The 16826-nt window shown below is 38.6% G+C and overlaps 1 protein-coding gene across 1 annotated transcript in view; it reads left to right on the plus strand.

Moving 5' to 3' along the window:
* The first annotated feature begins 591 nt into the window (after positions 1-591).
* DIDO1 (death inducer-obliterator 1) overlaps positions 592-16826 on the plus strand; it is a 48906-nt gene continuing 32671 nt past the window's right edge. Inside the window, 8 exon segments of the mRNA XM_039358167.1 lie at positions 592-2449; positions 3529-3676; positions 3679-3732; positions 5956-6054; positions 7259-8132; positions 8959-9277; positions 11461-11658; positions 14109-14334. Of these exon segments, the coding sequence (XP_039214101.1) occupies positions 2282-2449; positions 3529-3676; positions 3679-3732; positions 5956-6054; positions 7259-8132; positions 8959-9277; positions 11461-11658; positions 14109-14334 (2086 nt within the window). The 5' untranslated portion in view covers positions 592-2281.

Consider the following 16826-nt stretch of genomic DNA (forward strand, 5'->3'; position numbering starts at 1 on the left):
TTTGTTTTGATTTGCATGGTTTCTTCTACCTATTAGTACTTTCATAGTATAAGGAAACCAAAAGCCGTCCTTCTGGAGTCAGGCACTATTAAATCTAATAAGTAAGTAGATAAATAAATGATCTACTCACCTTGAACAGTGTAATGTTGTTGTTGTTGTTGTTAATTGCGAAGTCGTGTCCGACCCGTCGCGACCCCATGGACAATGTTCCTCCAGGTCTTCCTGTCCTCTACCATCTTCTGGAGTACATTTAAATTCACACCTACTGCTTCAGTGACTCCATCCAGCCATCTCATTCTCTGTCGTCCCCTTCTTCTATTGCCCTCAATCTTTCCCAACATTAGGCTCTTCTCCAGTGAATCCTTCCTTCTCATTAGGTGGCCAAAGTATTTGAGTTTCAGTAATATTGTAATATTGAGTAGGTTTAAGTATAATTATCTTAAAATTACATTTAATGAAAACATTGTTAATAGAAATACAGTAAAGCTGGGGTCTTCCAATTTGGCCCTTTTATGACTTGTGGACTTCAATTCCCAGAATTCCTCAGCCAGGCATGCTTGCTGAGGGATTCTGGGAGTTGAAGTCCACAAGTCATAAAAGGGCCAAGTTTGAAGACCGCTTCAGTAAAGGGTATAGTTTTAATCCATGGCTATGTAGAAAACACAAGGAAATCATGTTCTCCCTAACGTTTTATTGCTTGTTAGCTGCAAAATGGAAGAGAAAAGGGTGATGCAGGTCTGCCAAGTCTACTGTCGTCTTCCAGATGTTCCCAATAAGACACTCATGTCCTGTTTTCTTAAAGCTGAAGATGCAGTATTTACCCTTCATAACATATTATGCTGGTAGTAGTTTAAAAAATATTGTAGGAAAAATATTTGTAGTCATAAATAATAGTAATTAAATAATATTTCAAGTTAATTTGCTATTTCTAGTATTTGAAGCATATGAGATTTATGATACGTGACAAAAGGATAGCTTTTGTGTTAGTAAAATTAAATTAGCAAAATTGGGGCCAAATACGATTGGTTCAGTTCCATAAGGCATATATCAACAGTATCATTTATGAGATCATGAGTGAGTATACAGAGCAATTCCTTCCATGGCTTCCCACCATTTTGAGATAGGTGATATATAAAAACTATAACATTCAGTATAGACTCAGGATAATGAAAGGAAAAATAAAGAAATGTTCAGATGTTTTCTCAGCCTCCAGCAAAAAATACTGGCTGTGTACATAGAGCTGATTCCACCACCTCCAGTCTAGTCCCCCAAAATATTAAATATTTAAGTAAATATCTAAATATTAAATGTTCCATTATCAAAATGTTTGTCTGCCATAAACTAGAGTTCAGTAAGAGTATGAGTGGCTCTTTTTAAAAAGCATTGGCTAGTGTGACAAATTCAAAAGCAGATCCATTCCAGAATGAAAATTGGCTGAAATCACTTTGGCATTTCAAAGCTGCAATGCCACTCAGTCATTACTGCATTAATGCATTGTGTCATGTATTTCTATAGTGATACAAATTTAAATACATGAATGAAATACTTACGAATCTACATTTATTTTTGTAATACATTAATTAGCTTCAACTGGAGTAATTTCCCCATTTTCTGCTATTTTAAAGGCAGCCAACAATACTCTTCTTTCAGATTTACTTTTAGAGTTGCTGAAGTGTGATTTCTTACAATATTAATTAAAACAGAAATCCACAAGGTTGCCATGCCACCTGAATTAATTAGATTCAAATATGGGTGTAGTTCTTATCCTCCAAGGAGTTTCACAGACCTATTCTAACAACACAAGTAGAAGCTGTTGGGGAAGGGACATTGCAAGGAATGGGTGGGTAATCGGGATCTGCTTCCCATTACTCCATGCAGAGTGAATTGTTTTCTTTTTTAATACATATTTCAGGAATGAGTTACAAGATGGGAAATGGAGAGGCTTTTGTGTGCTGCAGTGTTTTAGCCTATTTTCTTGCATTCCACTTTTGAAGGGAGAGATGAAGGCAGAACCTTCTTTTCTTTGTTGCTTCAAAAAAGAAGTCAGTGTTTGCTAGCTGCTCTTGATGTGATGTCTGTTTTTATTCAGACTGAGGCATGATAGGGATGTAAGTAAAATATGAGTAGGTTTCTTAGCATAAATAGCCTTAAGTTCCATTGATTCTTTCTGAATTGTATATTATGCAAAGTAAAGGTTTGTGTGTGCATGCGTGTGTGTGAATTGAACAAGAAATGATTAGCCAATTTTTCCCTCTTCTTCTGGCAGATTTTTTAAAATTGCATGATGTGTGATGAGTTGGAGATTCTGAACAGGGAGATTGAGAGGTTATTACAAAGCAGCATCGTGGAAAGAAGCTCTTTAAGCTCAGAATCTCTTCAGACATCAACCTCTGATTCCTGGGATGTAGTTACTGCTTCAAGCAGTGGACCACAAGGCAGTTTAGTGAAGGTATCCAGTACCTTAATGTTGTTTCAGGTGTAGCAAGAGCATCCTGTCTTTTCTCTATTGGTTTATCCTTCATAATATCTAGATAGCTTTCAGTGTGGATTTATTCATCATGCAGCACATTTTAATGTGAAAACAATGTATATGAATAGAGGAAAATGGCTGTTTTAACCTTACAAATTACTGGATAATAAGCCAGTTGTGAAATATAATTGGGTGAATTTTAGAGTTAATTTTAGGTTAAAATTTATTGTATCCAGATGGCAACTACAAAATATTACAAATAAATGGGAAACATTGTAATAACTAAGGGTGTTGTTCAGTAGCCATTGAACCAAAATACAAAAGTCAGGGTATTGTTTAAAATGTGGCTAATTTTCTGGGAATATCAAAAGTCAATAGCAAAACATTTCCTGTGCTATCCCTTTAAGGGAAATGGGTTAGAATTTTCAGATGTTTGATTTTGTGGTGGCTGGGATTTGTCAGTTGGGAAATACCACATTTACATTAATAATAGCTGGGGGGAGCAGAGAGGTAGATAGCTGGTGCCATATAAACAAATGTTTAGAAATAAGAAATCCAACAGTAATTAAAGACAAATCCTCTGGAACACAGATTATTCTGAGAATCATTTACTGAATTGAGTGAACATGTATTTTATGTGTAATATTTTGCTTTGGTTCTATAAATTATGCCAGTATTGTTTTTAATACCAAAAACATACTCGAGGTCTTAGTGGTTGCTTTTCTGTAAATTAGTGATAAAAGGATAAAGTGATTCTTGTAGCCCAGGAGTGTCAAACTCGCAATGTTGTCATGTGATGTTTTGTGGCGTATCACAGCTTTTTTTTTCCATTGCTGGCAATGGGTTGGGTGCGGTTTTGGCATGATGCATCTGGCCAATGGGCCGGCAGTTTGACACCCCTGTTGTAGCCTAGTAAAATGCTTAATATGTATTAGATCCCATCTTGCTTGTAATGTATTTAAATTAACTAGTAAACCTACTGATGAAAGTTTTAATAGTTTTCTAACTTAAGCAGTAATTTAGGTGAAGAAAACTATAAATAAATTTTCCTGTAACAGGCAGCTGTTTCGAGTGGAGCATTGCTGGTTTCAGAGTCTTCAGGATGGCATCCAGATGACCATTACTCTTCTGGCTTCTCCAGAATAGCATCTGTTGTTGGGATTATGCTGAATGACTCTGATTTACTTCTGCCCTCCTGTGATTCCTCCTTGGCTTAAGTGGACAGGAAGAACTAATTCCAGCAACCTCTAATGCTGTGTCAGGTAAAAAGCATTTAGAGGATAGTGAAGACTCTTCTGTTTCTCTTGCTTAATGTGGAGACGGGATTCGTCTGTACTGTTAACCTTTCTTCACCTTCAAAGGTAAACCCTTTCATTAAAATGTCAATTGCATGTTGTGATAATACTGTACCACACCCTTTTTTTTTTTTCTTCAGAAATTGTAGTGTGACATTAAACCAAATTGGAGGTTTTAAATTTCACTGAGGGCTACCTGAGGACAAATGATTGACATATTGGGAGAGAAAGGGTGGCATGCTGTTTTGTTATGTGATAGCAATGTTATAAGCTGAAAGGAGAAAAGCTGTTTTCTGAGAGAGCATTGGTAAAACCTAGCATTGTCAAGTGGAAAGCTGTAGAAAAGTTGTATGTGAACTCGTATCATGAGCAAGAAACATTAGGTGCCATTCTGGTCCCAGTATTCAGTGCTTCCAGCATCAAAAGCTATTAAACTTACACTGCATTATAGGGCAGAAATCATTTCCCAAGATCTTGGGTAGGACTACCCTAGATCTGCTAATGCCAAATCAGGCACTGTGATATTGTCAAACTACCATTAGCATAATGATTTCCATCTGCTTCCAAAGGCAGTCATATCTTTCATTATGACTTGATCCCAAGATAAAGGACTAGAGTTCAACGATGCAAAGTGTACTGCAGGGATCGGTTACCTTCTTGTCCGTAGGCCAGAAACCATGCTACCACCACCATTTCCAGGGGACATTGCTCATTGCTCTGCCTGTGCCAAGATGAAGCTGTCACCAAAATAGTCATGTTCTGTCCCAGTCTATGTAAGTCCTTGTTAAACTCACAAGGAGAAACCCTTCCTCCAACAAGCAGGCTGGAACGGCAGGAAAAAGCCAATCCCCTTTTATTATTCACAGACCTGAGTGGATGTCTAAGGCAAACAAACACAATTCAAACAAAACACAAAGCTGCCTTCGGCAACCAGCACCTCCCACATCTTCCCTTTTAGTATGCAGCCAAGGCATGGCTTCCTAATGCCTTCTCCTTTGCCTTTGGAGGCACCCCATTGCATTCCTCTGTCCTACTCTCTTTTCTTGCCGGTTTTTCCTGCATCCTGGATATCTCCCAGCTGTGATTCATCACTGTCCAACTCCAACTCCCAGCACAGCTGTGTCTCAGCCTGAGCACGAGTAGAGGGGGCCAGGCTCCTCATCAGACTGTAAGTCTTGGAGCTCCTTAGAGCCTTCCTCTGACTCTGATGTCACTTCAGGCTCCTCCTCCTCTGATTCCTCAGACTCAGCTGCCAGGTCCACTGGCTGGCGAGGAACCACAAGTCACGTGAGGAGGTGGTGGCACTCTTTCCTTCTCTCGCAGGCCAGAGGAATATATTTCTTTTTGCAACTATGAGTCAGATAATCATGACCACATTCATCATGCAGACCATAGGTTGCCAATCCCTTATATTCCGCAGATAAAGGGACACAAAACAACTGGGTCACAAATAGAAAAAAATCTGCAATCTGATTGGGTGGTATTGTGATTTTGGGGATTTTTTTTCCACTAGGAGCAATTATTATGCCCATATCAGGTAAAGCAGAAATGATGGTAACGTAAGGAAATATATTGCTAAATATTTACTAGAAAATTAACAGTGAAGTCTGAGCCTTTGAGAGAGTGGAGATGTCCGGAAACTGCAAGTTATCAAGTTATGTTTAAATTATCTTCAGTATTTATGATAATTTTGTGAGAGGAGAGAGAATGCGGATGTAAGACTTTGTTTTACTAAGAATATGTTTTTGTTATGTGTGTTTCTTTCACAGTATACTTACTGTAACCTATCTCCTGTTCATGCAGGTCTTGTTTTGAAAGACAAGCTGTAAATATTTCAGAACATTTGATAACGGTGCATTTAAAAAACTCTAATAATAGACCAATTACTTAAGAATTAGGATCTTTCTAATAGACATGATGAAACGGATACTAAAATGCTTGTGTAGTTAATTTGCTATTTAAAATGAAATTTAATAAATGAGGCTATATCAGAATTACATTTATGTCGGCTGGATGACGCTGGGCCAGTCAGGCCTAGCAAGGAGGCAGTGGCCAACCACATCTGAAATCTTGCCAAGAAAACTACAGGGACTTCTCCAGGCAGTTGCCAGGAGTCACCCATGAATTGAAGGCATGTGCTCACACACAAACATACACATATGCTGATTGTTACTTTTTATCTGTTTTCAGAGGTGACTTTTTGGAACAGTAATATCAGTACTATGGAAGAAGATAATTTGGAATCTGTGACACTGGAATCTCAGTCTAACATGGAAAATTCTTCTCTTGGTAAATTATTTTATTTAGGGCAGAAAATTTAATAGGAGCTAAGCATTATTCCCACTCTTTTGCTTAGTCTGCGAATGCCAAAATTGCATCACTGCATTGGCTGCTTTTGATGAACTCAATGGTTTGGATTCTAGTAGTTTGGAGTACCTATTCTTTCTAGGACGGGTAGGCAACCTTGGTTCTTTTACGACTCGTGGACTTCAACTCCCAGAATTCCTGAGCCAGCATGGCTTAGCTTGGAAACCTCTCTTCCCTCAGCATGGCTGGCTCAGGAATTCTGGGAGCTGAAGTCCGCGAGTCATAAAAGAGCCAAAGTTGCCTACTCCTGTTCTAGGGGAACATAGGAGTTTAGCCCTAACTCTGAATTTATCATTCAGAAACTGACTTTTACATACCCATACAACAGCATCAGGCATTCTCCCTTCATATTTTCTGGATCATTATTGCCAGGACAGTCAACTGTTGTAATCATATGCCGACTATGACCGTGGTAATGTGACTGCACTTTCCTTACTGATAAGGATGATGCGGCTTCAGGTTGTGTACACAGGCATCAAGAATCAGAAGTAGCCCTCCCCCCCCCAACAATAATCAAATTCTGTCCTTTATAAAAACATTAGAATGGGGTCATCAGGTAGTTGAATTTTTCAAAGAGGTACAGGTAGTCCTCGACCTATGACCACAGTTGAGCTCAGAATTTATGTTGCTAAGTGAGAAATTGGTCAGGTGAGTTTTGCCCCATTTTACGACTTGCCACGTTTGTTAAAGGCATCACTGCAGTTGTTAAGCGAATCTGGCTTTCCCCATTGACTTTGCTTGTCAGAAGGTTGCAAAAAGTGATCACATGACCCCCGGGATACTGCAACTGTCATAAATATGAACCAGTTGTCAAGCATCCGACTGTAAATGGGGATGCTGCAACGGTCATAAGTGTGAAAAATGGTCACTTTTTCAGTGCCATTGTAACTTTGAACGGTCACTAAATGAACTGTTTGTAAGTCGAGGATGTATTTCTAATGATGGGATAAGAAGGTATATTTAGTTTCATACACTATAAGTGAAGCGAGGCTATATATATATATATTATGCCCTTAAAAGCATTTTGACAGAGAATACTCGCAGTATTCCATATTTCTCCCAGTGTGCTGTGGCTTATGGAAGTGATACTCTATTTATAAAAGACATCATTCTTTCCCTTTATTAGCTGCAGATGACAAAGATGAACAAAGCAATGAGGATGAACAAAAAACTGTGAAACCCACTAGCAAGGAGTTCAGGAAAACGTGGGGGTTTCGTAGAACTACCATTGCAAAGCGAGAAGGCTTAGGGGATGCCGAGATGGACATTGCTGAACAAGCATCTCCTCAGCAGCAAAACCTGGCTCCTCGCCGTAGTGGACGACAGCCCAAGCGTACTGAACGGGTGGAAGAATTTCTCACAACCGTGAGGCGCAGAGGGCGGAAGAATCTTCCCGCCACTCTTGAGGACTTCAATGAGCCCGCTTCTTGCCATGTGACCGATGTCGAAACTGCTTCTGAAGGCAGTGTAGACAGTATGCCTGATATAAAAAACGTACCTCAAAAGAACCGTTCTAATGACAGCAAAGGCCAGCTGGCTCGAAAAGGTAGAAGCGCGAAAGAGCACGATGAGGAAGACGATGAGGAAAATACCTCTGATACCGATAGCGATGGGTTAACTTTGAAAGAGTTGCAGAACCGTCTGAGAAAGAAACAGGTTGAAGAGAAACCCTCGGAGCTGACGCTGAAAGAGATGCAGAATCAACTCAGGAAGAAACATCAAGAACAGATTCCTGCTGAGGCAGCAGATATCCAGACCAGCAGCCAAATTAAGCATGAAATGACTGTAAAGCAAGAACCAGGAGCTACAGATAATGCTGAGGCTGGAGAACAAGGGCCTGTCTCCAAGGAAACCAGTGAAGCAGGTCAGATTAAGAAAGAAATAAAATGTGCTTCACAGATCATCGATGAACTTGAAGAATGCACAAAGGGCAAATCGGAAGCAGAAGTATACGACCCCAGTACGCTTTACTGCATCTGTCAACAGCCTCACAACAACAGGTATTCTTTATAAATAATGTCAAAAGTATTTCATAATATGGTCCAGTAAACATTTGAGAAATTTGACTTTACTCTAAATCAGTGTTTCCCAAACTTGACAATTTTAAGGCATGTGGACTTCAACTCCCAGAATTCCACAGCCAGCATTGCTGGCTGTGGAATTCTGGGAGTTGAAGTCCTCATGCCTTAAAATTGTCAAGTTTGGGAAACACTGCTCTAAATGAATGCTTTATTAAAGATCAAAACACAGTTTTCATCTTAGTGCTTTTACCAACAAATGCTATAGATAGTGATGATAGAAAGGGGAGAATGGAGAATTAAATGATGATGGAAACAACTGCTTATTAATTTAGATGTATGAGAACAATAGCATGTTTTAAATTTCACTGCCACTTCAGGTCATTTCTGAAACAGTTTGGTTTCTCGCTGACTGTATTGTACCGTAGTAAAAACTCAAGACGTTGAATGCAGAAAGAGGCTATATAGCCAAAGCTGGCAGAAAAAATAGCTAGTTTCAAAAATGGAAATAAAGGCCATAGGAACATTGTTCTTATGGGATATATGTAGGTGGCATACAAAGAGAACAAAGCTATGAATGGGTGGACACCTCAGTAGAAATCCTAATATAAGCCAAAACTTGATTTCATCTTTTACTAAATTCTGTAAAGAAAGAAAGAAGTTGTACTCTTTTGGGAGTAAAAAATTTTTTTCTATGACTTGTTGGTTAAATTAATTTAACTTCAAAAGATATGTACAGCAGGGCATGCTACATATACCAAATCTGTTTGATATATGTTACTGATATTTTTTAATGTTTTTTTTAAAGGTTTATGATTTGTTGTGATAGATGTGAGGAATGGTTTCACGGGAATTGTGTAGGTATTTCAGAGGCCCGTGGGCGCCTACTGGAAAGAAATGGAGAAGACTATATCTGCCCAAACTGCACCATTTTGCAAGTGCAAGATGAAATAGTTACGGAAACAGATCGACAGGGAACTCTGCTGGGACAGGTAACAGGTGATGGCACAGAGTTCACCAGCATAGGAACTATTGAACAAAAGTCCATTGAGGATCAAGGCATCAAGGGTCGTATTGAGAAAGCTGCAAATCCAAGTGGAAAGAAAAAACTCAAAATATTTCAGCCTGTGAGTGTTCAAATTACTTAATTTAATTTTACTGAATTATTGATAAATTTCTGGTGGAAACATTCTGAGTTACCTGCTAAGTATATGTATGTGTGTGTTAATGTCATATAAAATGTTCAAGTTCTGACACCCTAGAAAAGAGCAAGACACGTCTTGTAAAATAAGACTTTTTGTAGTATAATTATTATTAAACTTACCAAAAATATAAAATTCAAGTAAAAATAAGAAAGTGGGAAGTTAGGGAAGGAGAGAAAAGAAAAAAAGGCATTAGCTTTCAACTCCTATTAACTGCAGTAGAATAAAAGTGGTAACATTATACAGCCTCAACTTTTTATTTTTGCATCCTTAATATATGCTAGCTATTTCTCTAACAACAAACCTTTCTAATCAGCAAATCCAAAAGTCAGAGATTCAATTATTGCACAAAAATCTAGAAATTGTTCCCTACTAGAAAGAAAATTGGATGCATTATTTTCTTTGATTGAAGCAGTTAATTTGGCCATCTCTGCAAGTTCCATTACTTTTTCTGGCCATTTTTCCATTGTGGGAAATAATTCTTAGCTCGCGTTTACCTTTGTATCTGATTAGGGGTTCAGTTACTTGTTCTGTGAATTTAATTTTCATCATACACAATCCAAGGTTCTAAGCCCCTCTTGAACACAATTGCTGAGCCAAGGTGGCGCAGCAGTTAGAGTGCAGTACTGCAGGCCACTTTAGCTGACTGTGTTCAGCAGGTCAGCGGTTCAAATCTCACCGGCTCAAGGTTGACTCAGCCTTCCATCCTTCCGGGGATGAGGACCCAGATTGTTGGGGGCAATGTAAATATATATATATACACACACACACACACACACACACACACACACACACACACACATACACATTGCTTACTGGTGTACCCCGCTTAGAGAGTGCTTGCACTTAAAGCGGTATACAAGTCTCATAAATAAATAAATTGCTGAAAATCAATAGCCTATTATTCTTTTTAAAGGTAATACAATGAAAATAATAATGTAAAATCTACATGGAAAAAAGCCTATATGATACAGGCCTCCAGTCCCATGGATTGTTATTTTGTCATAGTTCTTTGCTGAGACAAATCATTCCACCATGTTAAGAATAGAATAGAATAGAATAGAATAGAATAGAATAGAATAGAATAGAATAGAATAGAATAGAATAGAATGGAACAGAAGGGAACAGAACAGAACAGAACAGAGCTGGAAGGGACCTTGGAAGTCTTCTAGTCCAGCCTCCTGCTCGAGCAGGAGAACCTATACCATCTCAGACAAGTGACTGTCTAGCCCAGTGGTGGCGAACCTATGGCACGGGTGCCAGAGGTGCCCTCGGAGCCCTGTCTGTGGGCACGCACGCTGTCGCCCCAGTCCCAGGCCTTCAGCTGAGTTTTATAAAACCTTTTCGCTTTAGGCCTCCGCGCCATGTGTTAAAAAAAAAAAAAAGGTTCAGTCAGTCAATTTCAACTTCTAGCGGGAAAAAAAGGTCTTGCAAAGTTGGAATTGATTGAACTTTTTAGTCCCACCCAGTCTGCCGTTAGCACCGCAGCCACCCAGTGGGCCACGCCCAGCCAATGGGCCACACTCACCCGGCACTCGATGATGCATAAGTGGGTTTTGGGTTGCAGTTTGGGCACTCGGTCTCTAAAAGGTTCGCCATCACTGGTCTAGCCTCTTCTTAAAAACTTCCAGCGATAGAGCGCCCACGATTTCTGGAGGCAAGCTGTTCCACTGGCTAATTGTCCTCACTGTCAGGAAGCTCCTCCTTAATTCCAGGTTGCGTCTCTCTTTGATCAGTTTCCAATCATTGTTTCTTGTCCTGTTACGGCTTATGTTATTGCTTAGCATAATGTATTACCCTAGGAAAGGACAAGAAGTAGAATTTGATGGGGAGAACAGCAATGGAAAACTATATTTTATTTCTTACAATTTTTGCATGCTAGAAGCCAGACATTGACAATGACAGACAGGCCTATAATTACTTGCAAACACCTTTAATAAAGAAAGAAATTGACCTATTTGGAAGGAAACCAAACAGTTGACACCTTCATTTTCAGAGGGCTATATATAAAAGTATTAGTAAGCTAATTAAATTCTGCATTGTTATAGAGCTAAGTAAACTCTATTGTAAACACGGCCATAAAATATTTTCTGTATGCTACGTTTCAGGTGGTTGAAGATCCCGAAGCAGCCAATTGCATTGGCCCAGGATGCTGTAAGGTGGCTCAGACAGGTTCAGTATACTGTGGGAACGAGTGCATCCTTAAGCATGCTGCTGCGACCATGAAATTCCTCAGTGAAGGCAAAGAACAAAAACCCAAAGAGAAAACCAGGCCCAAGCCTGCTCTGATAAAACCTCAGACTATGGTAAGTCTGGATTCGCCTTAAATCACATAAAAGTAGTCCTTGAATTACCACCATTCATTTAGAGACTGTTAAAAGTTGCAGTGGCAGAGAAGAAAGTAACTTGCAGCCAACCTTCACGCTTATGGCCATCCCAGAGTCCTCAAAAGTAAAATGATACAGATCTGGATCCTTTCCAATCGGCATATATTTATGATCGTTATAGCATCAACGGGTTCATGTGATCATGATATGCAACCTTCCCAGCTGGCTTCTGACAGTCATTTGGGGACAGCTATAGATCGCTTAATGATCCTGGGATTCACTTAAAAACTGCAGTTACGCTCAGTTAACAAGCAAAAAAGGTCATAAAATAAAGCACAAGTCACTTAACAACTGCCCTGCTTAGCAACAGATACCATAGTCCCAATTATGGTCATAAGTCAAAGACTACTTGCAGTCTCTTGGTGATTGTTTGATTTCGGAAGACAAATGCCCCTGTATGGCAAAATATTTTTTATTATTTGCCCAACCTCTGTGCAAATTACTTTTGCCGTTTAGTATGCACTTAAACACAGTGCTTCCTGTATTCATGTAATCCTGGATACGTCACTCTTTTCTTGGTTTCTACTATTGTAAAGCCATTAGTGTGAGAAAGATTACAAACAGGAAAAAAAAGTGTTGGTCACAGAAAGGTCATTTGTCTTTTTAAAGGTTACCACATTCAAAGAGAAAAAGTATATAAAAAATATTTTTCCTGGAAAATGCATTTAGTATGACTTTTAGTATTTAGTGCCCTGTTTAAAAGCCCTCTGAAACCTGCGTAATTATTCCAGAATGCTTCCAACTCTTCTCTGACATAACAGTTTCATATTCCAATATAATTTCATAATTGAATACATAGCTATGTAACACTAGCTATAATTTTGATGATCCAGGCAATTCTGTAAGGGATGTTCATCCTGCTGTTGCATTGAAATAGCTAGCTCAGTTTTCTCAATTGTGGCAACTTTAAGATGTGGACTTAAACAACCAGAATTCCCCAACCAGGACAACTGAATTAAGCTTTAGTGCAGTGTTTCTCAACCTTGACAATATTAAGATGTGTGGACTTCACCTCCCAGAATTCCCCAGCCAGTCTTGTGTGGAATTCTATCATGTATAGTTGTATTTTTAAAAAAGGAGAGTATTAATATATAAAAATACAAATGAAATACATTTTTCAATATTATGTAAATATTAACATCAAATAAATTAATAATGAACATTATAAATGCATTTATAATGCAGTATTACTTTCTAAAACTTTCATTTTAAAGTAAACATGAATAAAAACATTCATTTGCAACATAGTATTGGATACAACCTAAGGAGCAATATGAATACATTCTTGTACTATTGTATAAAAGATAATGTATTTCTTAAAAGGAAAAAAATCCTGCATCATACTGCTTAGGAGAAAAGGCACAAAAGAAAAAATTCTAGAAAATAATGAGTATAAATAACAAAAATATAAGTAAATAAAATCCAATCTACTTTATGTTTAATTCAAAATAATTAAAGATTAAGAAAACTATATACATATACATATATATGTATGTGTGTGTGTGTGTGTGTGTGTGTGTGTGTATATATATTTATATATATATATGTATATGTATGTATATATATTGTTAAACATTTTTCAATTTTATCATGGAGTTTTTGATCATAAAGAATCATTGTCCAGTATTTTCTCTCCATCTGGATATAACATTTAACAACATTAATAGTTTTGCAACAAAAATAATATACTGTACATTATCTCAATCATTACAGGTGTTCCTTTATATTTCTTCTCACCCTGTTTTTAACAAGTTTTCAGAGCAGCTGATTAACAGATTCATGAATATAAATATTTTTTAATACATCAAATGGTAGGAAAAAACCCCATCACCAAGCCATTCTTATATGTATTCCCCCCCCCCCCCCGGACAGATTTTTTTGAATTAAGTTTGTTTTTACAACAACTGTATAGTAAATTTTAAATTTTTTAGCATATTCCTGAATGGGACAATTCTTATGCTTATTGTATTATTGAAGATTTTGGTCAAGCTTCACATTTTTCTTCATAATTGAAGGTATAATTAGATCTTGATTGCTATCAGAGTAGCAGCATCAACGGTTTCGCTAAGCCAAACACTTAGTGAAATGTTTTTGTCTTTATTTAAGGGTAATTAATGTGTGTCAGAAGTGATTTCAAGTTGGTAGGTAAAGATTTTTGGATTAGTCTGCTAGAAAGTCAAACACTTATCAGCAGGAAATATTTTAAGGATATGTGCAGAATGAGATGTGATTTCTGCTTGAAAAAGTATAGTGTATCTTTTTGCATAACAATATTTCCGGTATATCTAAAATGATTTGCCCTCTTCCTGTGTCATGATGATTTTGTCATTGCAACATATAGTGATTAGGGGGTTCTGCTGGTTATACAGGCGGGTACCAAACCTTTGTCCATGCAGAAGAGGCCAGTTGCTGAGAAGAGAGAGATGATCATGAAGAAAACACCAGTGGCCATTATTAAGACAGAAGCGAACGCTCAGACAGTTGCTAAAGAGCCAACCCCAGAGAGCAGCACGCCATCCTGGGCCAGCGATCATAATTATAATGCAGTAAAGCCAGAACAGACTCCTGCCATTTCACCAGCACTGTTATTCAAATGTATGTATTTTCCAGGGATATTCTTCTGCAGTCGTTTATTCTTCCTATAAATACATTTTCAATTTTGGGGCCAGCAAAAAAAAAAAAAAAAACGGAAAGGGATTTTAATGGCTCCCTTGCTCTATCTTCAAAGATTGACACACATATTTCTCAGGGAAAATTCCTTGCATAGTGTTAATAGCAACTCGGGTGTTCTCGTTTAGTTGTATGTAATTGGAATTTAATCTGCAACGGCAGGCATAGTTTTCTCTATGTACTCCATAGATGGTAGCTATAGTCTAACAGAAGGTAGGTAAAATCATTTACAATATTAATATTATTATGTAATATACAGAGTAATTGTATCGACTGTTGAGATTGGGCCCTTGTTAGTCCTTTGCATTTTGACTTGGAAAATCCCTTTTAAGGGATTTGAACCATTAATTTACCTCTTTACACAAACACACCTTTTTATCAGTTTTGAGGAAAAAACTCCTACCAAGAAAATGAATCTCCTGAAGTGATTCCAGAAGCCCAGCATAAATCCAGATGCTTCTTTTTGTTTTTTGCTTTTTAAAAAACATGAAAGCTATGTGCTATAGAAGTTCTCTTCAGAACAGGAAAGTAGACTGAGAATTCTCATCTTATATATAAGTATACAGAATATCTTTAACATCTTGGTAGCTTATGAAGGTAAGTAAATGGATGCTTGATAATGTAAAACCATTATTTTAAGAACTTTTTACCCTTCTGTTTAAATATGTTGCAGTCTGGATTTTGCATTTTTCATTTCTGATGTATTATTTAAATCAATGCGAACCTTGATAGGATTCTGGGCATGCAAAAGAATTGACTTCATTTTTTCCATAACCTCTGATGGCTGAGTTTGGCTACATCTTTATAACCATTGGAAGATGACTTTGGTGAACCCCCCCCCCCCCGGAGCAATCGAGTTCCTAGGCTTGACGAGAAACTATCCAGAATATCTTCCTGTTCCCCTTCACACGAGGGGTATAGTCCTCCATGTTTACAGTTCTTGCTTGATGGTCATAAGAAGAAATACTTTGTTTCTAAGGCTTGTGAATCTTGAACCCTTATTTTAAACCCCTATGACATTTTCTAGGAGTGTCATAGAATCATAGGGTTGGAAGGGACCTTGGAAGTCTTCCAGTCCAACCTCAAATAGTTTTTTCTCCGTCTTTTCATTAATTGAGACGACCAGTTGAACATTTCCAAAAGGAATTGATCCCTTCTGTATGCATATTAGTAAATTTGTTACAGCAGCAGCCTGAAAGTAGCGCTTGTTTTTCAGCATACATGGGTTTCCCTTCCTGCTACTCTCATAACTGTATACTTGTTGGGCAGTTTGGGCACTAACAATTATATTTTTCATATAAGTATTCTTATAAGTAGGATAATAACAAAATTGGAGCCTTTTTCTAAAAAGACCTAAACTTTCTAAAGTTAAAACGAGATCTGTAGCTTGGTCATGTTTTTACGGTCGCTGATGGACACAGAAATGAATGCATTCAATTCAGTTTATGTTTAGTGAAGAACTTCCACCATTTTAAGACATTTTGGCTTGACTTTGAAGGTAAGTTAATTGCTGTCTTGAAGTTCTTTATGTCTGTAATAAACATACATACATACATTAAATTAGCTCTGTTATCCTGCAATGATTGAGGTTGTCCAAGAAAGAGTTACTTCTTTCTCTTAGTGTAGGAGAGTTAAGCAATATTTGTAATTAGTCATTAATGGTTAGTATAGTGAGTACAGTATGAATTAACCATATACAGGGGATTGTTAGTAATAGTAATAGTAGTAAAGTTGGAAGGGACCTTGGAGGTCATCTAGTCCAACCCCCTGCTCGGGCAGGAAACCATAGTTCAGACATGTCAACCACAAGGCCCGGGGGCCAGATGCGGCCCACGAAGTGGTTTCATGTGGCCCGTGAAGCCATCCTGGAAACAGTGAGGGAATGGCCCCCGCTGCCTTGGCCCTGGCCCAGGCTGGCCGGGAGCCAATGTACAATTTTGTGGTGGCCATCTATGCTGAAACGCATTCAGTCTTAGTTCCACAAGGCCGTCTGGAAACAGCGAGGAACCAACCCTGCCGCGTCGGCCCCACCCTCTGGGTGCATGCTGGAAAGGTGTCACCCTTTGTGAGGAATGAAGAAATGCACCATCGCCTGGAAGTGGCCAGCAAATGGCCCTCGCCTACTTCACATATCCGGGCTCTGCCCTGGTCCCACCCCTTTCTGCCAGAGACCCTCAGATCTGTCCCACCCCTGCACAGGCCCCCACAGACCCCCTTGACACGAATGATGTAGAGCTGGCCACACACACCCAGTAGGCCACACCCACTCCATCCACGCCCACCCAGTAGATCGCACCCCCCTTGGCCACCACCCCCGAGGGCAACCGCAATGCTGATGCAGCCCTCAATGAAATTGAGTTTGACAGCCCTGCCATAGTTGAATAACAGAATAACCTGGCTCCAGTTGCATTTGTATC

The sequence above is a fragment of the Crotalus tigris genome, unplaced genomic scaffold, assembly GCF_016545835.1.
Source record: "Crotalus tigris isolate CLP2741 ecotype Arizona unplaced genomic scaffold, ASM1654583v1 scf7180000019004.2909048, whole genome shotgun sequence".
NCBI classification, from domain to species: domain Eukaryota; kingdom Metazoa; phylum Chordata; class Lepidosauria; order Squamata; family Viperidae; genus Crotalus; species Crotalus tigris.